Below are 24,764 nucleotides of genomic sequence, written 5' to 3'. Positions count from 1 at the left end.
GGTTTACGACTAACATTTCACATAACAAGACGATTGAGAGCAGAAATTAAAAAACGTACTAATCCCAGCCAATGTATTGATTAGTATACATAATAAATAACGTGTACACCAAATGAACGCATTGTTTTAAATAAGATGTATGCAAGAGCTATAATCAATAGCGTTGCAACCCGTACAACCCCCGCAACTGCGGGGGTGCATGGGTGCCGGACACGAGCCCGGTGGAGGTCCAGCATTACCACCAAACAACTTTGTCTTTTCACTGTCAGGGTCCTTTGAATTAAGTTTTGCTGCAAGCCGAATCATTTCGTGCTCCGCGAATTGCTGTAATGACGTCTCATTAAAATGACAAACGTAAGGAAGAAACACTTTTTTATTTTATTAAAATATATAACACTTTTATATTATAACACCTAGTATTCATTGAGATCTTTCAAATAAATCAGAAAACCGTTATTATTTGAGATGTGGAATGAAAATGAGTCTAGATTAATTGCGCCAATTATATTTCTATTTACACTTCTAATTTAGGGCCACAACCGTCCAATGAGGAAATCGAGGGTCCATATCCGACCATTGTCAATACAAACAATGGCCGGAGAGTTTTGGTGGTCACTGCTTATGCTTGGTCCAAATATCTGGGGTACCTTAATGTGCTGTTTGATGACAAGGGAGAAGTGTCCAGTTGGAACGGGAATCCAATATTACTAGACAAGACTGTCCCACAAGGTAACGACATTACAGTTTCCTCAATGGTCATGCACGTTAATCAGATATGTTTTAAGACTCGATATAACTACCAAGTGGCTGCATTTCATCGACAGTCATGTAATAGTATAACAAATATAGTTAAAATTTATCCATTACTTATGCATGCTCTAGTACTAAAACTTCTCCAGTCAGAGTAAGAACAGGTTACACATATTTAAGATATACGTTCATCTATTAAATTTTATTTAAAAAATTATATTATTGCTCTGTACAGAATGAATGACTTGCTAGAGAGCACCTTGTTAGATTGAATTGCACCTTATATTACTACATTGCACGTTATCTTACTATTTTGCACCTTGAAAGGCAAAGTACGTATCTTCAAATCATGTGAAAATGTAATACCCCCAAAAGCAAATATATATAACTTCGCATAATGCGCGAGCCCAACGCCATCACAGCTCTAGCTTTAAATCATACATTGAAAGAAACTGTACATATACTAATACATACCTACATACATATATGTCCTTTTATTGTCCTATCTGGTCTAGGATAACCCTGGTATCTATAGCTTATAGAAACAAAAACCATCATGTCCCGAATTTATATGCCATGTTGTCGCATACTTATTTAATCGTAAATCTTATATATGATGTTTGATTCGAACGTCGGTCCCTATTTCTTTAATGCGGACCTAAACATTTACATATCGCACATCTGTACATATATATATATATATATATATATATATATATATATATATATATATATATATATATATATATATATATATATATATATATATATATATATATATATAATAATAATAATAATAACAATGAGGGCTTTGTATAGCGCCTAATCTTTAGAAGCTCTAAGCGCTTTACAACATTAGACAACACCTATAACATGCAAAACATATAATGATATGATTACAAAAACAAACACCATGAAATTAGAAAACATTTAAAAAAACATACTGAGAATATTTAAGGTAGGAAACATTATTAGGTCTTCAAGTTTGTTCTTGCAGTCGAAATAAGTGAGTTTTGAGAGCCCTCTTGAATGTGGTCACTCTGTCTTTGTGTCCAAGTTCAGTGGGCAATTCATTCCACGTTGCTGGGCCCTGGTATGCAAAAGAACGCTGTCCATATGACTTTGTTTTCATAGTGGGAATAATGAGTATACGATTGTCAGAAGAGGAGCGTAAGTATCTTGCTGGTGTGTACACATGGGTGAGGTCGGATAGGTATGTTGGAATAGAGTCCGACCGTGAAACGTAGCACAAAGAACAAATTTTGTGTTTGATTCTGGATCGAATGGATAGCCAGTGTAGGGTACAGAGCAGCGGGGAGGTGTGCTTTGATCGTGGTACTAAGTATGATCCGAGCAGCTGTGTTTTGAACTTTTTGAAGTTTCTGGAGCAGATATTGAGATGAACCAGACAGAATTGAGTTACAATAGTCCAGTCTTGAAAGTACTAATGAACACACAAGTGTTTTAGTGGCATCAACTGAAAGATATTTGGGAATTGAGCTGATGCGTCTCAGCTCAAGATATGCAGCCTTGCATATGTTCATGACATGTTGGTGCAATGTGAGAGTACTGTCCAGAGTAACACCTAGGTTTCGTACTGATTGTGTGATTTTAATGTTGGTGTTGTTGATATTTATTGTTTGAGGTAAAGGATGTGAATGAGAAAGTATTTTTGTTGTGATCAGAATGGCCTCACTTTTATCATCATTCATCTGCAGCTTGTTACATGTCATCCATGATTTCACATCAGAAATGCACCTCTCTACACCTTGGATGGTAGCATCAACTTCAGTTGGGTGGCTGGATTTGTATTTTTGGGTGTCATCACCATACAATTGGTGAGACACTGGATGATGATCTATGACACATGAGAGCGACTGAGTGTACAGAATGAAGAGAACAGGACCAAGAACAGACCCTTGTGGAACACAACAACATAGATCAACTGGGCTGGAGTATATTCCATTTGCAGATACAATTTGTGTCCTGTTGACCAAGTATGACTTGAACCACAGTAAGGCTTTATCATGAATGCCAAAGACATGCTGGAGACGGTGAAGTAATATATCATGGTATATTGTGTCAAATGCTGCAGACAAATCAAGGAGGGTGAGGACTGTAATCTTTCCGCTATCCAAAGCAGACAGAATGTCATTAACTACTTTTAGACGATTAGTTTCAGTACTGTGGCAAGGGCGATATGCAGATTGTACATTGCTAAAAAGACTTTGAATTTAGATGAGATACAAGCTGGGATAGAACAACCTTTTCTAAGATTTTTGATATGAATGGGAGATCAGAAACTGGGCGGTAGTTCTTTAAATCATTATGGTATAGTGCTGGTTTCTTCAGCAAAGGCTTTACATGAGTTGTGAATGGGGATACTAGAGCGTCAATGGGACTTACCATTAAAAACATCCCTGGGAACATATAGCGTCTATGTAAATTTAACATGGAGAAAAACCCTGGGACAATATAGCGTCAAGGGAATTTAACATGGGGAATAAATCGTGGGACTGTCTAGCGTCAAGGGAAAATGGAACAGGGTCGGGACCCTATTTTAATAAGGTCCCGACCTGATGGGTCTTTATTTTTTTGTTTTTGTAAAAAAAAAATAAAAAAAAATTGGGTAGGCAATTGAAAGTCTATCTCTTTTCGAGAGATTGGAGTGGCCCTGAAAAGGGCCTTTGGGTTTCTTCTTCTTTTAATTTCTTCTATTTCTCCACAGCTTCTTATTTTCTGTCCTACACTCTTTCTCTTCTTTTCTTTCTTTTCTTCCTTCTTTTTCTCTTCTTTCTTCTTCTCCTCCTCTTCTTTCTTCCTCTTCTCATTTTCTTCTTCCTTTTCAATTTTTTCGTTCCATACTCTCATCCTTATCCTTTCCTCTTCATCCTCCTTCTCCTCCTTTATTTCTTTCATCAGATCACTGATCATTTCCTATACTTTTCTTAAATTGTTGATCTCCATCTTCACTCGATGGGGACTATAAGAATAGTGATCCTCGTTTAACCTAACATTTGCTCCATCATACCCAAATTATCCAGGACGTCTTGCAATGTTTTCATTTTATCAAGTTGGTTTGAAGCCATCTTCTTTTTTATTCTTTTTGTAGAATGGTTTGAACGACGAATACTGTGGGTTCTTATAGTGAAAGCGCGGACGTGATGGAAAACATCCCCCTAAAACATAAAATTGATAAACCTCGGTTATCACTTAAAACGCGCGGACGTGAAGGAAAACATCCCCCTACTTTTCTCATTTCATATGATCTACTATTCACATACGTGAAGCATCAATAAACAAACCCCAAATCTACTATCCACACACGCAAAGCATTAAAATGAAACCCCAAATCTACTATCCACACAAACTTACCTGAGCGCTTACAAACAAACAAACACACACACACACACACACAAGGAAAAAAGAGTTAGTGTTTGGGTAGCCCTGAAAAGGGCTGTTTTTTTTAACTCCGTGGCACCTGGATAATGATGGCATCTTCCAGGCCTGGCACCACACACACATCTTCTTCCCCAGTCTCTTTTCACTCTTTTTTGAGGGAGAGCAGAGGCGGGATAAGTGGCTTCAGAATCCCAATTTTCTGTCTCTGGGATTCTGAAATTTTCTTCTTGTGGTTGTGGTACAGCGATTCCTCTCTCCTTTTCCTCCTCTTCTTTTTTCTTCTCTCCTCCTCTTCTTTGTTTCTTCTCTCCTCCTCTTTCATCCTTCCCTCTTCTACAATGGCTTCCGCGGCCAGTTCATTTAGTATGTGCCTGGCATATTCCAGGTGCACATGAAGTTCCAACAGTTTTGCTAGCCTTCTGCTCATTCTCAAGTGTTGATCAATCAACAAGGGTAGCTAGACTGCCGAGCGAGTTTCAATTTATACTAAAAGCGCGGACGTGAAGGAAAACATCCCCTAAAACAAAATTGATCTTACCTAGATCATGACCAAACAAACGCGCGGACCTAAAAGAAACACTCACTCACTTTTTATATTACCCATTACTAATTTAAAAATTTTCATTAATCACTTCAATATACTATTCACATACGCAAAGGAATCAAATCAAACCCCAAATCTACTCTCCACCCACGTCAAACAGCAAAAAATATGATCATTATCTACTATCCACACAAACACATACAATCACACCAGAAAAGAGTTAGTGTTTATATTCACACTACTCTACATACACGCATTGGCAAATCGATTGTTATTTCTTTTCTAGAGTATTGGGTAGCCCTGAAAAGGGCTGTTTTTTTTGCTTGTGTGAAGTTGAAGCTAGGGCGATCTTTTAGTTTCTAAGAATGCGACGTCCTCTGATGATAACTTTCTGACGATAGGTCTGCTTCTTCGGAAAGAGAAGAAGAACTCTTTGGTGTCGATACGACAATCGACAAAGCCTCTGTCAGGTTCAGGTTCCTGCTGCTGCTGTTGTTGCTGTTGGTGCTCTCTCTGCTGTTTCTGAAGTCTGTACTTCTCTGTCCATTCTTCTTTCTCCCTGTTCACTTCTTCTCTGAAGAGCTCTTCTATCAGGTCTTCAGTGACTTTTAACATTCTCACATTCTCTATCTCTTCTGGCTTCGGTATCAGACTGTGTCTGACCCTATGCAAATTCACGTAGGCTTCGTTTAGCTTAGCTAGTTTGGAGCACATCTTCGTAGGAGGATGAGTCGACAATGGATGGTTAGACTGGAGGCTGCCCCGACTCTAAAGTCAAAGCGCGGACGTGAAGGAAAACATCCCCACACGGTTTTCGAGCCGCAACGTTCAGTGAGTGTCATGAGAGGGATAGTAAGAAGTCAAAGAGCATGAATCAAAATTCTTATAGCCAAACAAAAGACAAAGTCATTTTTTTTTCAAAACACAACATTTTTTATTCAAAATCACTTAACACTAACAAACAACTATAACATTTTTAACAATAATCCAACAATATAACATCAAACATTTTTTTTCTAATCACAAACATTTTTTTTCAATTAAAACTTTACTTTAAACAGGGCTGACAACGTTGTGAATGAAATTGTGATTTCCACTGTTGGAAGTCATTAGGCCATTGATGGACACTACGTTTCCTAGCTTGAGACAAAAGATAAGCATAATGGTACAAAACCATTGATCTACTTTCACATCGTTTCTAGAAGAAGAACGAGGATCAAAATGAGTCACTAAATGTTCTAAGGAATAGCCCTGGCTGCGATGATGCAGAAAATACACACAATATTGTCCACACACCAAGGAATCTGTGCCTTGTAATTTCACATTATTGAATCGGGTGGTCTGAGCATTTCTTCTCATAAAGTCAATGATATCGTCTTCCAAAGGAGGCAATCCGTACGAATCGAAATATTCCGCACATCCTTCTTGAGGAAAATAAACGGCTACGCAGTGAGTTCCTGGGAGATGACTGTCGTCCGTGTTGATCACATAAGCTAGATGGTCTTGAGGTTTGCGATGAGGGAGTTCATCTTTAGCACAGACGACAGGATTCCAAGAAGCCGTATACGAACTGTGATTCAAAAAGTAATAAAGTTCCCAGGTATCCATTGATTTGTATGGGTTTTATTCTTCTTCACAGGTAATAATAAGTCATCAATTCGATCCTGACTTTTTGCTTGAAAATGTCTGACAAATAACCGTTTCTTCGTTTCGTCTCCCCACTCTGATTCAGGAGAGCTTCGATACGATGGATCTCTTGAGTGGTTAATGGTGGACAAGAATGTTCACGCAAGTCTTTATACCACTGATGCAACACGACTTCGTCCGCAATGAGACTCCAAGCTTCGTCCAGATATTCGTCCAATTTTTCTTCTTGACTCAGCATCAGGCATTTATCATGTTGAATTTGACTGGGATGATCGTTTTGACATCCATAGCAATCTTTCTTGATCAATTCCGTCATTTTTTCGACCAAGTGTTTGGCAAAACAGGAGACTAAATGGGCTTCTTGTTCTGGCCATCTCGACTTCATCATGATAACTTCTTCGTCTTTGCCTTGGGATTCTCCTTCCACGGTCTCCTCACATTCCATCTCCAAAGTTTCTCCACTAGGTAAAGAGGGATAACAGTCTTCCATAGCTTCTAATAATCTAGAATGACTTCTCTCAAACTGTTGATTTCTATCGTATTGTCAAATTCTGCATACAGGATGACGTTCACCGTCTCTTCCAGCTCTTTTGCAAACTGAAGTTCCACACGAATCTGGCCGGATTTTATAGGGTGGAAATGTCCATCGTCGCTGCCCTGGTCAGGAGTGAAATCGAAAGCCCACAAAGCATAGCCTCCAGCGTAATCGTCGTACGTAATACCGTGACTGGTGTTGGTTCCTAACTGGCCGGTGGCTTCGTACAGGGACAAGTACGATCTCAAGTAATTATTCTGGGTAAAGTCAGGTTCGAAAGGTCTGGTACACAAGGTCTTGCCATCGCAACTGATTTCGATTTTCTTCACCTTGAAGTGTTGAAAGCGGAAAGGATTTTTATCGAAGGCTCCGTTGAAGGCTTCATTTTCGACCATACCAAGGATTAAACGTTTGGGTAACTGTCCTTGAAACAGATGATCTTCGATCATGGAATGATGGTTACGGGGAATGGTGAACGTTTGCACTTCCACGCGTCGTATGGGATACTTGGCGGTCGTTCTGCTCAACGTCTGACTGATGTCGTTTCCCACTTTAGGTAACACTTCCACGCGTTGTACGTAGAGTTTGGCCTCCTCGATTTTGCTTTTGGGATTGTCACCAGTAGTAGCATCAGTATCAGCCAACAAATGGAAAGCGGTACTGCTACGATTCAGTCTTAAGCGAACATTTACACCGTTCAGCAAATATTTCTCTTGCAACCACATGTCCAAATGCAAACGATCCATCAGTTCTAAACTCTTTCCATCTTTGATTTTGTCTCCTCGTTCTACAAATCCCTCATTGGTGTCTGCTTTTGTTTTGGGGTTATCACTAAGACCTGTTTTATCAAAATCGCCTCGCTTCGTCAGGTTCCCATAGCACGCAAGCATTGAGATGGGTGTTCTTGGCATCTATTCCGTACGTCAAGAGATTTTCCAGGTAGGCACGGTAAGGATAAGTATCCATGCTGCTATTGACCAGTTTGTTATTCAAGTACAAGTCCACTGAGCTGAACAAGGAATGCATGAAATTGTTGACGGGAGCTACTTTCTCTTCGCCGCTTATAGAATCTCCTCCCTTATCTAGAACTTTGACTTTCAAGTAGAAGTAACTGTTATTCAGATCGATGTAATCTTCGGGCTGTCCTTTGATTTCAAACTCGATGGGAGCGGAATCTGTCAATGAGGAGACGGGGTGAAATTCCACCCATTGGGATTCTTGCATGGTCATCATGGTGGGGGGCATGGCAAACAGATCCAGTTCCGACTTGGAACAGGCGCAAGACTCTCGGTACATCATTTTTTTCTGTTTCTCAATAATCAAAAACGTCTAAGTCTCGAACGGTTCTTCTTTTCTTTGTCTTTCTAGCTTTAGACGTGTGAAGTCTGGTGAAAGGGTGTTTTCTTTGTCGTCTCTTTCTGCCTTGTCCTTGCTAAATGCCTGACTCGGTAGCGTGCAGGGCATTTATAGGTGTTTCTCGTCGGCCCAAAAGGTCTTTGCCCGTTTGCAGCAAGACATTTTTGCCTGCCCTCAAGAAGGCTTATTTAGGATTTTGTTTGTCGATGATGACATTTTGGAGAAATTCTTTGCCTTGCGTCAATGCCGCATCTTTCAAGGCGTGCAATCCGCGTTTCACCATCGGTTTCAACACTGGGGCCACCGAACGAAAGGCTGATTTTAACATATCTCCTAAACCGTGCCCTCGCTGTCGAGTAACCCGTCGGTACACTGGATACATGACTTACGAGTCGTGAGAAAACCGTTTTCGAAAATGGAGTTTCACCGTGACTTTTCCTTTGGTGAATGGAATATTTCGTCCCAAATTTCCTTTTATAGCAATATTGACCGTGTCCAAATAAGACTTGCTGACAGGCAAATAATGAGGATGTACAAATTCGCGGTGAACGTGATAAGTGTTTCCACCTTCCTCGTCAGTGTTCGTGACAGAATTCACTTTGAAAGGAATGACACGCAGTAACGGCACGGAGGTGTGTCCCACCACGTTGTACTCCACCACATCGGAGTACACGAAGATCAAATTCAGTCCCTGGTTCAGTTCTACCTGGAAACGAAAATACCTCGCAAAATGCACGTTGTTGTCAATGTCTACCATGTTAATTTTTTTGGTCTTTTTATCCGTGACCATATTGAGGTCTCCACCCAAAACGTCATACAATTCAGGGCAAAATTTAATACGTATACTTTTTTCCTCACTTTCAAATTTAATGAGTAGACGATGAGACAGTTTGTGGTACTCAATTGTGACACGTTTTTTAGTCCGGTCAGAACTTTGTCAAATGTTGCATAGAATTTGTCAGCGATTGCCTCCACCAGATGTTGACCACTAAAGTAATGGCCTGAGTTAATTTTAAAGTGATAAACGTAAAAAGGAGGAGAAGTGTCACTGCTGCTGCGGGGTAATGGGTCCTTCGCAAGAAATGATTTATGTTGATTAGTGGTCATCATGGTTTGCTGCACTGTTTGGTCCAGAATTTCGACGTCAAAAGTGTTTTGAGTGTCAGTGATGTTTTTGATTTGTGTTGGATAAATCATTTCTACCAAAGCCACTTCCCAATGGGCTTTGTGATCTAATGGGATGGCCTGAGGTAATTTGGCCGTGTAACAGCACAACGTGTTGTTGGAAAACACCTCCATGGAACTGTCACTGGGTAAGGTTAAGTAAAGTTGGTTTTGGTGACTGATAATTCCAGAGTTCTGTGGCTGTCCGAGGGGTTACTGGACGTCAGAGGCGTGTCTCCGCCCAAAATGGGGTTGTTGTTGTTGTTGGAGTGGTGACTGACACTGGCACTGGACACAAGGTTCCCGTTGTTCCTGTTCGAGGAGAATTTCAGGGTGGGATTGGGAAGCAGGTAACCGATGCAACTGCTCAATAAAATGGTCCACAATTGTTTGTCTCCTTGTTGCAGACTCAAATTGGCAATGGCTGCCCCGATGACACAATACACCACGAAGATTTGGCAGAAAAAGACGATTTGCGTTTTAGGCACACGTTCTCCACACCACACCCACAAGGGTTGTTTTTGTAAATCTTGCAGAGAAGAACTGGGTGAAGGAGTGGTCGACGTAGCTGCGTCTGTGTGAAAGGGCATAACGGTCACTTCTTTTTATAGTCGATGACTTGCGAAGCGTCGATCCAAGAATCAAAACTGGGTGGATATCCTTTCCAACGTACTTTGACTTCTTTGACACGTCGTTTGCCCACTTTACGGCTTCTGCGTTCGAGAATGCTTTCGATGTCGTACACGTCGTCTTCTTTTTTGGTGACACGTTGTAACTCGGGCAAATAAAACGTTCCTTTGAGCACTTCTCCGTTAATGTCTTCCAATTTATAGACGGCAGGATGACGGCCATGCACTCGTCCAGTGACACGAAACAATTCGGTCGTCCAGTTAGGTAAGTAACCTTTGTCGAAAGTGCGTTTGGTTTTGCCAATGCGCACCCAATCTCCTACGGTCAACTCTCCACTTTTCTTGGGGGCAGCCCTCGTCGGGGACGTACCAAACAGGCGCTCAAACACCAGCACTTCGTTGTTGGGAGTCACTTCTTGCGGGGCACGTCCGATGCTTCGATGGTAAGATTGGTTGTACGCTTGCACCAGGTGCGGTAATATGTCGATGTACTTCAGAGTGTGATGATGCGTAAAATATTTCCACATGCGTTCTTTCAAAGTACGTTGAAAACGTTCCAGCAATTCGGTGCCTTTGTCCGTTTGCCATCGAAGAGGGTGACGACCGGTTTGTTTCAACACCCGTTGCAGGGCTCGCACTAACTCACTGCTCGATTTGGAAGTCAAGGGTACGACCCAGGCAAATTTGGAAAAGACGTCGATGACACAAAACAAATATTTGTAGCCACGATTGTAGCTGGCCAAATGAGAGACATCGGCTAAGTCGGCTTGCCATTGATGATCGATACCTTCCACTCGAGTGCGACTTCTGGAAAACTTGCGTCGAATGGGTTTGTGTAAAGTGTAAGTAGCTTGTTCTTGTAACCATCGTTGCACTTGAGGTAAACGGAGACTTTTCAGTCGCGTTTTGGCAGCACGATACAATTTTTGAACTCCTGCGTAACCCGCAGGATGGGAGGGATCGTAGTAAATGCTGGGTAACACCTTCTCCATTTTTTGTGTGTTAATAAGTCACCCACTCTTCGGTGATGCTACTTTGGGTGGGACGAAAGGGTGGTTTAGAAACGGATTTACGTGTTCGATGGGCTACGGGAGTAGAAGTCGAAGGTAGTGGTGGTGGAGGTGGCAATGGAATGTCTTTGGTCTTCTTTTATTTTTTCACTTCTGGTTTCCCTTCTTTCTTTTTCACTTCTGTCGAAGGAGGAGTGGACATCATCTTTTTAACCCAAGCTTTCATTTCTTCTCGTTGGGGTGTGGGGGACGGGGTCAACAAGGATGCTGCAATCTTACTTGAAATGGGAGCTGCTGACGGTGTTTGAAACACTTCTCGCATCTCTTCTTCCTCAGGTCTTCGTGGGGTAGCGTCTCTGGTGACCCCTGGGGATGGTAGTAGTGGTGGTGGTACTGGTGATGGTGCTGGACTTTTCATCAAGGTCTTAAAATCTTTCAGAGTGGGTAGAGCTGTTTTGTCTAAAGCTTTCTGGCGAAAGAGTTGCAGTCGTTGCAAGAGTTGACCGTACTTTTGCGATTTTTCTGTTTCGGACAAATCTTGGCGATCCATCAAGGACTGCAATTCGTGTTGTAACTGGGACATCTCGCTCAAATTGGGATTGGGAGGTAAATGCGGGGTGCGTTGTTCTTGCCACCGATGGTATTCCATCCATCGTTTGTAAGGCACTAAAGCCAGTTTTCGTCCTTCCATGGGGTTGTCAGGGGTCGATTCTGAGATCTTGGGACTTCCGAGGCCTTTTTATCTTGCTCCCACCAGTCCTCCCAACATGGTTCCCAAGACTCCTTTCAGTATGGGACCTAACAAGAGGGGTAAAATACCTCCACGTTGGACCAACATCTTCTTTTTTGACGAATGGGAACTTTCTTTTGAACCATTTGGCGAAGAACGTGACGATGTTTGCCTAAGCATTGTTTCTGGTGTTTGGACAAAGGGATCGTGCTTTTCAAGACGTTCAAACAACATTCGCACACGGTATCGATGACCTATTTGGAGGCTGATTGAATGAGTTTTTTTCGTAGGGGTGGAGAAGCTTTGGACAGGACAGATAACATGTCCCCATGTTTGACTAAACGAGGAGGCAGTCCTTTCCTTTTCTTTCCTTAGGGTTGTTTAGAAGAGGGATGTTTTCTGGAGGGTGACATCTTTGAGTCTTCAGCACCAAAAACACTGATACCCCTCCTTAGTCACAGGCCTTTTTTATGCTGGAACGCGTCGCCACTGGTTGTCTTTACGGCGTATCAACTTGAGGACAGGCATGACACGTCGTGCAGGGGTACGCAACGGACTAAATCGAGCCAGTTCTTGCTTGGACAAATCCACTAAACTTTGTAACATGCCCGATCTTTCTTGAACTTTGATTTTGGGAGAAGGTACTTTGTGAGCAGCGGCCACTGCCGCTAAATTGGAGGGTCCTGCCACTGGGGAAGTTCTTGGGGTTATCAACGGAGAAGTTCTTGGTGTGATTAACGTCTCCAAGTACTCTTCAGTTCTTGGTGACATCAACGGGGAAGTGAATGAACCTGAGGCTACCGGAGACGCCATCACCGCCTTTGCAGGTCGTGCTTTGCGAGTGTAAGGTTGCGTCCTAGCTGAAGTGCCTCTCATGCGAATAGTTTTCTTCTGTGGGCTTTTCTTTTTCTGGGGACTTTTTCTCTGTTTCTTTTTCTGGGGGCTTCTTTTCTTTTTCCGGGGAGGTGTCTGGTAAGAGGAGGATGCCGCCACTGGAGAAGTTCTTGGAGACACGGGTCTCCTTGGGGACTTGTTCTTGACACCGTGGCTCTTTGTCTTCTTTTTAGAGCTTCGTTTGACTTTTTTCTTGGGGAGAAGTTTGGGAGCATTAGGATCCCATCTTAAGAGAGAGCAAATGATGACCCCTCCTAGAGTACCGCTCCCTCCAGGTTTCAAAATGATTTGTTTTTTGGTTTGAGTGTCGATGCGAGGATCGGCCAGTTGGGTCAAAGCGACTTTGTTTCGATCAAAAAAGCGTTTGGTTTGATGAGGAATCTGAATGATCCCTTGGAGTAATTGACGTGCCGTCACCGTGAACCATCGTAAGACGTCTTTGAGACTAGCTTCTAAGACACGGGCCCGTATTTGTGGATTTTTTTCTCCACTGATGCCATACAAGGCACGAATCAATTTGACGGGAAGATGCGACTGAAGGCACGTCATGTTCAAAATGTGTGTGAGACAGACGAAAAGGGTCTGAGGTTTTTATAGATTTTTTTGTGGAGTGAAGTTAAGTCGAGGACGGAGACGTGTACAGGACAGGCCCTCTGTCTTGGCACCAGTGGTGAAACAAGTGGGTACGAAATCGTAAATCATCGGGGTTCGTAGGTTTCAAATCGACGAGTAAATAGGCGTGTGGAATTTGAGTGGCATCGTCGTACGCCTGAGTCAGCCAAGGCGTCCCTAACTGTTTGGCTAAGACTTGCACTTGCGATTTATCTCGAGGGCTTTTAAACAAGACCACGTAATGCGCATTGAGACTGATGATGCGATGGGCTTTACTTTGTTGAAACAAATTTTGAGTAATGTAAACGACACTGGCATTACGATGATGCCCTTTGCGCGTAAACCACAGTTTAATTTCTTCTTCGTCTTCTCCTAACATGTCGTCAAAAATGACCAAATGGGTTTGACGGGAGTCAGAGACGATGCCGTCGTCTTCTTTAGGAATGCCTTCCACAAACACGATGGAATCGCCTTGACTTTCTCGCAAGAGGCTGTACGCCGATTGCCACTCTTTGTAACACCACACGATGCGTTGAGGTGGACGATCGATCAAATGATGTTTATGTTCGATCAAACGTTTGACGAATTCGGTTTTGCCTGAACCGCTAGGTCCAGCAATGAGCATGTTAAAGGGATGGCGAAGATACAAAGCCTCCCAACTGGCACGATCTAAGTGTTCATCGATGACTTTGACAGTGGAGGAGGAGGAAGCAGAGACAGCAGAGGTAGCCATAGTGTTAGGAATGTCACTTGTGACACGAAAACAAACAAGACGAGAGTTTATATACTTTTTTCAGGACACGTTTATTGAATGTTTTAAACATGAATACGAAAGACAAAAATACATAAAAGCCAAAGGCTTAAGTACAACGATAAAAGGCACATCAAAACCATCAACGTGGAATAGAAACAAGTGTCTGTACAACATGTTTTGGGTAATGTTCTGACTAGTTCTATAGGGGGTAAGGTCACACAAGTGTCCTCCCGAAAGTGTCTTTCAGGTCTGTCCACGACAGTCCTGTCCTGGGTGACGGGTTCTTCTGGTACTGTCACTAACACAGGTTGAAAAGTAACTTTTTTCTTTGGACGTTGAAAGGAAGGATCACAACTCTCGAGCATACTGGGCCACTTCTTGTGTCCAAGCCTCAAAATCCCATTTTTTCCAGCCACGGACATCTGTCCAATGGGGGTGTAAGTCACAAGCTACACACAGATCGTCATACACGTCTTCGGTAGCTAAGAGTTGACGAATCTTTTTTTCACGTAGAGGTCGAGAAGTATCCAGATGAAAACGTAAGGCTTTGAGCAAATGGAGTCTCTCGTGAACATTTAAAGGCACCACTTTCATGTTAAATGGGGTGGTAAGTACTGTTCGTAAAGAGTCCACAAGGAATCGGCTGGTAAACGAAATCCCAGAAAACAATTCAGTAAGACACACACTATGCGTCGTCCCAAATTGAACAGATACAGTTCTTCTAATAAGTGATGGTAATGATCTACGGTTTGAATATGGTCATTGAGTTCCTTCCACGGAATCTGTTCAATTACATGTGACATAAGTCGTGGCATGGCAGCCTGTTTTTATAGTCTCTTTGTTTCGGAAACAATGCACGTACTTTCTAGCCAGAGATCTTCGTTCTCCAGTAGGGAATCTAAATCTTGCATACTGTAACCGAAACGTCAGAGTTTGTTTAGAGGTTTCCTCTTCCGCTAAGTAGATTCCACGTAAAATATGTTGGTAATCCTTTAACTTGTCTTCCTCAATGCGTTGCACTAGGTGAATCTCGAAGTAACCAAAATGATCAACACGTGGATCATCGGCGGCCTGGAAGTATTGAACAAGGTCTGACCACTGAAACAATTTCTGACGAATCAGTTCTCTTATACCATTCAGGTGCCAGTGGTTAAAGATCTGGTGACGTAACGGATGCAACTGTTCTTTACGTTTGACTTGTATTTTGACCAGCTCTCGGTAAATGCGTTCTCTCAACTCCACAGGCAAAGCACGAATGTTCTCTTGTAAAGTATCCATGAATAGGTCATACTAAATCCTCTTTCTGACACAAGAAATGTACCGTTTGCACAGACATGGTTTTACTTCAGTGTCGAATTTAAAACGTTTCATCACTAATTTACACATTACAATTCGTTCAGAAGTTTCCTCTTTCACTAAGTTGATATTGCGTAAAAGATGTTGGTAATTCGTTAACTCTTCCTCTGGAATTCGATGCAGTAAGTTTACAATGCAGTAGATAGAATCATCAATAGCAAACCAATCCTTTTTAAAACCAGGGGATCGTTGATCAATGTCTGTCCAATGGAACACTTTCAACTGAATCAGCCCTTGTATAGCATTCAGGTACCAGTGGTTCAAACACCGGTGACGTAACGGATGCAATTGTTCTTTACTTTTGACTTGTATTTTGACCAGCTCTCGGTAAATGCGTTTTCTCAACTCCACAGGCAAAGCACGAATGTTGTCTTGTAAAGTATCCATAAACAGATTATGGTAAGTTATTTGAATGTCTCGGTTCCACTAAGGGTAAGTAATGACAATTCGGTGACCATCGAGCATGTTCTACGTAGGCCGAATCTTGTGGTTCCCAGTGGTGAAGTGACACACCGCAACTGAAGCTCTTGACTTTATCTCCTTCGCCCAAGTAGAACAATCCGGCTCTGGCTAATTCTTCCGGGGTCGGTCCTCCCAGATACTTAGGCCATTTTCCTTTGAACGATTGAAGACGATTTTCAAAGTCGCAGTATTCCGACAAACGCACAGGGAACGAATATTCGTCTTTCACAGGTTCGTTTCGATGAGGGTTGGGTGACATGGATAGGAGTTTGCTCAGGGCTGGATGACATTCGTAGGGAGGTAGACGTGAAGGTGGACATTCACCTTTAAAACGAAACCCAGTAAAGTGTCCAAGAGGACGAGTGGCATCGCTTTCGCATCCCTCAGGTTTGACACGCACAGCATCACTTTCCATGATAGGGGTAGTGAGAACAAAGTTCCCATGATGCTTTACGGCATCGCTAAGGTCACAGCGTACGGTATCGTTCCCGTCGCAAGGCTCACAATCGCATTCCACTTCAGAAGTCCCACACTTGAAGTGTACCTGTCTGAACTTGTTTTGTGTTTGTCTGAAAGTATTCATCTTGTTCGCTTGGTCTTGGTAGTCACAATGAACTATCGATCTTGACCATAGCCCCTTTTTATACTAGTCGCAATGCAGTCTCAAGCTTGTACATCGTTCCTTTTTTATGTCTTGTTTTGGAATTTACCGTTTCTACGGTACCGTCATCATTGTACCGTAATGTCATGGGTGGAAAGGCCATAGAAAGGTAAGGGCAGTGCGGAGACCATCGAGTATGTTCCAGGATAGCTGAATCTTTATAGATACATAGATCCATTCGTAACTTCAGTCCGGAAGCGAAACACTGTACTTCGTATCCCAATCCTGACTCAGGTCCCAAGTAGACAAATCCTGTTCTAGCTAAAATATGCAAAGAAGGTAATCCTTCCCTATCCGTAGGCCATGCTTGAAACGTGTCCAATCGACAGGCACAATCACAATAGTCAGGTAAGAAGACCGGAAAATGGTAGGGTTTGAACTTGGAGTTCTCACTGGATTCTTGCTGTGGTGAAGTCATCCTTCTGGTGGCTATCCTCTTACAGCCAATGTTTTATACCGACATGTCCATACGGTAAGGTAAAATGATTGGGAAGTCGCACTCGCTTCTGGTACACCATTTGATAGACTTTTTCCAAGGGTCGACTGACGATGTGGTGAGTGGGTAAACGTACAACCTTGTTCGGTTGATAGGTGATCACTTTAAAGTGTTCATTCTCTCCAGATTGCAAGGCTTCTTTCAATACCCCAAAGTTCACCACTCGACTGGTACGATAATTCAGAGTCAATCCTTTCATTTTACACGTTGTGTGCTCTTCTCCTTGTTTGTCCCGGTATTCGTAGCCTTAATTTTTGGGACCACCACTGACGAAACTTAGAATCTTGTCGTCGGGGTGATCGTCTGTCCAGGCTCCTAAACGGTCTCCTTCGATGTCAGTGTGCTGTTGACTCGGGTGATGGATGTAAATGCAACTGTCCGTGTCAAAGTACAGGACGCGTTCCCCTAACAGTTCTAAAGCTTCGTACAATTTTAAGCGAGCATGAGCTGTCACGTAAGCCGCAATGATGACATTTCCAAAGGGGTCATCTTGTACAAAGTCCAGATCTTCTTCGTAATTGACCAAGATCAAATCCTCGCGAACGACGTCCACGTGTTTCATGAATTTGGTTTTGTCGTGATTCATCTGGAAATAGCGGGAAGGTTGGGTGAAATATTCCGTCTTGGGTAAACACGGTCGTTGTGCCATTTTTCCCCACAAGCAATTTAACATCACTTTGGCAAACGATCGCCTGCCTTCGTTTTTCTCGATGTGATCTAAAGAGATGCCTTCTTGTGCCCAGTATTTCTCTTTGACTGTCTTTTGGTCTTGGGGAGTGTGACACCAGGAAGGATAGCCGCTGGCTTCTTGCTTCAGTTTCAAAAAGGCATCCACGTAGTCTGCGAAAATGCCTTTCTGCGTGGGGTCACCCTTGTGTTGTGGTATTGTTGTGTCTTGGGAAAGTGGCAAATTTCCAACACTTCTAACAGTTGGTATCCCATGTCCAGAGCTTTGAACAATTCCACGCCAACCCACGTCCCCGTCAAGGCACGTTCTTCCTGGGTGTGCTGACAAGGCTGATCTTGGTTACACGTTTCGGCACAAGTACGGCACAAAGGAAACATCAGTTTGCCTTGGCAATGGTGAGGTAAGACGGGATGTTACAAGTCCGTAGGAGGCAAGACTTTGCACTTGATCAGACCTTCGTATTATCGACTGTTTTTCAGGTCGATGTGTTCCGTGAACAATTGCGGGTACCCTGCAGGAAAGCGACAATATTTGCACACGTAAGGATACAGCGAACACACGTCCAAGTATTTGATTTCTTCTCCTTTCTCTTCGTCGGCTTGGTACAGCAAACAGGTGGCATTGGTCCTTCCTCCGTACAAACTATCCTTCGGGTTCAGCGGGTCCATGAACTGGTAACTTTCCACGAGGCGTTTAAACTCGGGATCGGTTTTCAAACTGTGATCGTACTCGTGTTCCCACATTTCCACCACTTGGTATCCTTCCTGTTCTAACTTTAGGCGTCGCTGACAAGTGGCCTGGTACAAGTCTTCCATGGTTCGTTGTAAAAACTGATTTTTAGTGCCGCGGTCAGGGTAGCAGACAGGACATCCGTGAAATAAGCAGCCGTTAAACTCGTACACGATCTTGGGGTTTTCTAAATCCCAGCCATCGACCGAATGCGTTCCGATGGTCTTTTCGCCCCCTCCGTTGCGGGCATGCTGAATCCACTTGTCTTCCTTGTCGCACAAGTAATGTAACCATCGTAAGGCTTTGACCGAGTATTGACGTTTGACATAGTTGGTCGTTTGAGGACTGATGACAGCTACGGTGTTTTCAGGCATGAATCATTGGCGGTACACTAAGGAACACGCTTTGGCAATGGTGCAAGCTTCTTTCAAAGGATCGACCCCTCCGTGTTCCATGAACAGTTCTCGAAATTTTCCACAGCAACGCCGTAAAATGTCCACGTCGGAACGACAATACTTTAGCATTTCTTCCTGAAAGTCGAAAGGGTCGGAGGCGTGAGCCTGGTACCAAGCGTAGAAAGCTTCTCGTTGTTCGGTACGCATGTTGTCGGGGTCGTAATAGTGAGCCTCAGGCAAATGGGGTAGAACGGCATGTTGATCTGCTTCCGTATTGAAAAAGTGAGGAAAATACCCTTTAGCCATTTCTGTCATTCCAAACGTTTTAGGCATTTGACTCAAAGGCATATCCAAGTAACTCATCGAATCTTTAAACTGCACTTGTCCCACTTGCATGAAAATGATTTTGGCTCCGTTCAAAGTGACTTTAGGACGTTCGGTGCCATGTTCCGTATAGTACCTCAAAAGAAACTGTCCATCGTATCCGGAGAAATTGTGAGCCATCACTGTGGCATGACGATGACAATCTCCGTAACGTTCGATGTCCTCTTGGCTCCACGTCTTGTCGATGGGGTCTAAGACCGATTGTGCGAAATCGGCTAGCGTGTTCGGTCCCTGAAAGATTTGTTCACGTCCTCCAGGAATCTTGCTGCAGTGAGGGCAATGACTGAAGATAGGTTCTTGAATGCACTTCTCGCACGCTCGATGAGCCACGCAGAAATTAGGAATGTGAATGCCAGTCTCTTGCATGCATTCGAAATCGAAAAAGATGAAATTGTCTTTCTTCTTGTGACCATCTTCTTTCTCTGGTTGGGATTGGTATTTTTGCACGTAGCATTGGTGTCCCAAGTCCACGATGTGGTGACAAATGTGACATTTTTTCTGTCCTTGACATATGTGTGCCTTGGTACTGTTGGTACGTTGGCCTTGTCCAAACGTAGGGCACAATCTCAGCAGTTGACAAGCGCATTTCTTCTGTGAACCTTGTGTTTTCAAATGTTGTTGGTAACAGGCAGGGCTGACAAACGTGCGCAGACAAGCAGGACAATGCACTGGTTCTTGCCCTTTGCCCAGACAGGGTGGAGAGGCCAAACATCCTGAGCATTTCGATCCACAATGCTTGTGTTGCTCTCGATTGTTATAGCCATAGTCACATTTCTCACAGTAATAACCGTATCCCAGGAATCCGGTGATACTGGTAATGGTATCGAAATGGTCATCGTGATAATAGACATGAATGTATTTTCCGTCCTTAAAGTCTTTCCCTCGAAACAACAGAGGTCCGCGCACTTCTTGAGGGTGCACTTTCAAGGTGTATCGTGGAGCTAGGACATCTTGCAATTTTTGCATTTCAGGAATGCCACAGGGTTTGTCTTTGGGCAAGTCGGTTTGTTGCAACAGGAGTTCTGCTTCGTTTCGTTGTTTGGCTCGGTTAGATTGTTGAATAGTTTTCCAGGTTCTTTTCCATTCTACCGTGTCGTTCTTGTTGGCATAGGTTCGTCCCACCACGACAGCCCTGGCTAAACACATCTGGTCTTGAGAATTGTGAATTTGGACGAGGCTACGCTTAATGCTGCGAAGCTCGTTCACCAATAACATCTTTTTGCGTCCAGTCCCTTGAGGAGGAGAGACGTGGGTCATGTCCTGTGTGGCTTTTCCATCGGTGATGTCAAACTGGTCATTGGATTGTTGTACGTGTTGAATTTTGTCCATGACTTTGGAAGCGGTCAATTCTGCAGGGGTGCTAAACTCGATCCAAACAGGGAATTTCAAACCGTCGTGTTGTATGGAAAGTCTCAAACGATCGTCTTCTTTGGGTTGACATTGTCGCTTGAGTGTGGTAAGTAAAGAATCCCACATCTCGGTGATGAAGCCTTCTGCTTTCTCTAACGGTACTTCGGACTTGAAATCTTTAAACTTCACCGTGTATTTGTAAGCCGTAGTTCTAAATTTTCTAGAGGGACGCTTTACTGTCTCTCGAATGTCATAGTACTTTTCAGGCTTGACTAAGGGTGATGAACTTTGTTTAGAGGGTTCGGATTCTGGTTCACTCATGTCTTCTTCAAAATCACTGGCATGAATTTGTGCCAAGACTTCAGCCCTGGTAGGAGGCGATAGATCACGTTTCTGCCTCTTACTTTCTTCGTCTTTCTTCTCAAATGAATTGGATCGTTTCATCTTGATAGCAAAAAGCCAAATGACTAAAGTTTAAACACCATGGACTAATTTATAGTCATGGCAGACCAGCGTATATAAAAGGGTGTGTGTCTTGTCCTTTCACTATTCATTTCACTCTCAAACCGAGCACAACGATGGAAGAGACTAGACAGATCGAACATTTCATCAGAGCTTTGCGAGGGGTCATTAGAAAATTCTCTTCAGACCAGCCGACGGACTACTCTCCTTCCTTGCAAGATAAAAGTGAAGATACTTGCTATATCTGTCAGAAGAAAGGGCATTGGTCTTCAGAGTGTCCAGACCGTCAAAAAAGAAAAAAAGGGGTTAGAAAAGACAAAAGTCAAGATACCTGTTATTATTGTCAAGAAAAAGGACATTGGTCTCCAGATTGCCCAAAAAAGAAACAAGAGGAGTCAGAAGAAGAGAGGGATTCTTCAGAGAAAGAAGAAGAGGAAGAAAGCAGACAGGTGAAAAAAAAGAAAGTGGAGAAGAAAAGAAGAAGGGAAGAAAGTGAGGAGGAAGAGGAGGAAAAGACTGTAACTGTGAAGAAATTAAAAAAAACAGAGACTAAACAATGAGACAGAAGAAGTGAATGAACTTTTTAAATTGTTCTGTTGTGAATTGTGAATTGAATTGTAAATATTTATAAAAGAATAAATTAGGTATAAAAAGGTAAGTGCCTTTGGGTTTTGATTTGAAAATAAGAACGTACACTCATACATTCATACACAAGTACTATAGGGTAAAATGTTTTTTTTTTTTTTTTTTTGTTGTTGTTGTTGTTGTTGTTGTTGTTGAGTTATTGGCAATTGAAAGTCTATCTCTGTTCGAGAGACGTGGGTGTCCCTGAAAAGGGCCTTTGGTTTTTGGTGCTGGGGTGAGTTTAAGCAATCAACTTTAACTGTCTTAAGCCTTTGCCACGGCCAAGGCCTACTTCTGGACTGCGTACTGTTGATGATGATGATTTGGTTGAAATCACTATGGGTGACACGGTAGGCTTAGTCACAGGGTTGGAGTGTTTAGCTCGGGAAGGTCGTATTCTCTTCGGTCGTAATAAAGAAGTCTGATACATTTGTTTCAGACTTCTTAACTCCGCTAAAATGTCTAACAGTACCGTGGCCGTTTGATTTTCACACCCTTGTTTCTTTGCTGCTGCTTCTTCTTCTTCTTGTTGTTTTTTTCTTACCTCTTCTTCTTGCTGTTGTTGCTGTAGGAGAAAAGCTTGTTCCGCTTCCTTTTGCTGTTGTATAAATTTCTCCAATTCTTTTTTCTGTCTCTGTCTAAAATTCTTCACGTGCGGTAATGAAGGTTCTGGAACAAATTCTTGCGAGGTAAGAAAATCCACAAAATCCCAATTCACCTCTTCTGAAAGTAAGTCCGGGTTCCCTTGGGTGGTCTCCATTGCTGGTGCACCCCAATTGATCGTTTTCTGAGTTTCCGTCATGTTGAATAACTGTCGCATAGATTGATAGCGCACAGGCGCTAGCGAATCTATATAGACCACGTGACGTCACAGACTGTTCTCTTCGAATTGGATGCGGGCTGACTGAATTTTGTAACGCGTGTTTGGATTGGTCAATGAACTCAATCCGTTTCAATCCTTCCTCTACCTATAAATAAGCGCAGTTCACTGCATTGATTCACCTGTTCTCGGCGCCTCAAGATGTGGACCACAGTCGAATCATCAACCCTTGTTTCTTCGATGATGTTCAGGACGGACATACTAATGTATGTCCGATCCAAGTGGACAGTTGTCCACAAGTCAGACACCAGTCTGTGGATACGAAGAGTGTATGTGGAAAGACAAGGATGCCTCAAGAGGACTCTGATTTATGGCCCTGCAGTAAGACGCAGCTTGAGGACAAGAAGATGCCGCAGATGCCCTTTATGTTAAGGGCATATTAACATAAATCCAAAGGTCCTTTTCAGGGCCTCTCCAATCTCTCGAAAAGAGATAGACTTTCAATTGCCTACCCCATTTTTTTAAATTTTTTTTTACAAAAACAAAAAAATAGAGACCTATCAGGTCGGGACCTTATTAAAATAGGGTCCCGACCCTGTTCCATTTTCCCTTGACGCTAGACAGTCCCACGATTTATTCCCCATGTTAAATTCCCTTGACGCTATATTGTCCCAGGGTTTTTCTCCATGTTAAATTTACATAGAGGCTATATGTTCCCATGGGTGTTTTTAATGGCAAGTCCCACTGACGCTCTAGTATCCCCATTCACTACTTACATGGCAGTTTTGAAAAATGATGGGAATTCCCCGGATGAGAGAGAGGTATGAATAACATCAGTTAGTGAAGGCAATACTGGATCTAAGCACTCTAGCAGCAGTGATGTTGGAATTTGATCAAGTTCACATTGACTTTCGTGCACTCTTCTTCAGGCTTGTACATACAAAATCCATAGAGACAGGTTCAAATGCTGCTAATGGTTGCCCCTCAAATTTTGTATCCCATCTGTATGGTGACGAGAGTCAATTGAAATTGTGGTGTCAAGCTTATCTCTAATGGTTTGTACTTTGTCACGGAAGAAATTTGCAAACATGTCCGGAAGGTCGACTGGAGAGAAGGTAGTTGAACGTGGTGTAGATTTGTTCCTTGGCATTAGCTTGTTAGTAATCTCGAAGAGCTCTTTGCAGCTGAAACGTTCCATGATCTTAGTACTGTAGTGGGCTGATTTCGCTGCATGGACTATATGTGTGACATTCTTCATAGCGGTTTGATAGATTTGCTTATGAATAGTGAGTCTGGTGGAAAGCCAGAGCCTCTCAGCGTTACGGCGGTCTCTTTCAGCAGTGCGAAGCTGGTCCCTAACACTGCTATACCATGGAGAACACTTTTGAATTGATACTCTGCACTTGGTAGCTGGGGCATGTTTGTCAAGCAATGAACGCAGGCAGTTATCGAGTTGTTCTGTGGTAGGAGGTAAGCAGGTTGTTAGGTTAGCTTGGATGTCGTGCATTAGTTTGGTTCTATTTATCATACGGAGGTTTCTCTTAGTAGCAGATAAAGATGGAGGGTTAGTGACTGATACGTCAAGATGGCATATAATGCAGAGGTGATCTGATGCTAGGTCATGGAATACCAGGGAGGACCGTAGAATGTTATCATCAGGTCTATGAAGAATCCAGTCTAAACTGTGACCATGTTTATGGGTGGGTTGGTTAACTGACTTTTTGAGGTTGAAAACATTAATGGAATCTATGAGTTTTCATTTGTTTGGGTTTCCGGGACAGTCAAAGTGAAAGCTAAAATCTCCAAGAATAATCAGGGTGCCACCTATCGAATTTCCATAGTCCAGGAGGTTCGAAAACTGCTCCAAAAAGAGAGATTCAGTCAGCTTGTTTTTTCTACTAGGAGGAGGGCGGTATAGGCAGAAAGAAATGGACTGACCTTTGCTTCAGTGCGAGTGTGGTTTGGACTAGTTCAAACGATGTGTGGTCCAAATTGAATGTTGTGGTGTGGTTAAGACGTTTGATCATGGAGTTCTTTGTGATGACAGCAATTCCACCTCCGCGAGAGTTACGGGGGAACGACTTGATGGAGTAACCAGTGGGTGTTAGATCCGCATACTTGGGCTCATCACCTGATGTTTTTAGCCGTGTTTCTGTCAGGAAGAATACGTCAATATTCTGGTCGTTGATAAAATTAACTATTTCTCTGCGCTTTTCCGGTGGTCCTACTGACTGGGCATTGAATAATGCAATACGCAGAGGTATCTCTTGGATAGTTGACACCAAGGTTGATGAATTAATAGGGATTTGA

The 24,764-nt window shown here is 42.8% G+C and overlaps 1 protein-coding gene across 1 annotated transcript in view; it reads left to right on the top strand.

The window, feature by feature from the left end:
* LOC149773028 (snake venom 5'-nucleotidase-like) overlaps nucleotides 1-24,764 on the top strand; it is a 61,159-nt gene that overhangs the window by 22,659 nt on the left and 13,736 nt on the right. The window contains exon 4 of the mRNA XM_089946880.1: nucleotides 532-729. Within this exon, the coding sequence (XP_089803006.1) occupies nucleotides 532-729 (198 nt within the window). The remainder of the gene's footprint in view (nucleotides 1-531; nucleotides 730-24,764) is intronic.

Source organism: Sinohyriopsis cumingii, unplaced genomic scaffold (assembly GCF_028554795.1).
Source record: "Sinohyriopsis cumingii isolate HCF-2022 unplaced genomic scaffold, ASM2855479v2 utg000913l, whole genome shotgun sequence".
In the NCBI taxonomy this organism is placed as follows: Eukaryota; Metazoa; Mollusca; class Bivalvia; order Unionida; family Unionidae; genus Sinohyriopsis; species Sinohyriopsis cumingii.
This window is presented reverse-complemented; position numbering and strand designations above follow the sequence as displayed.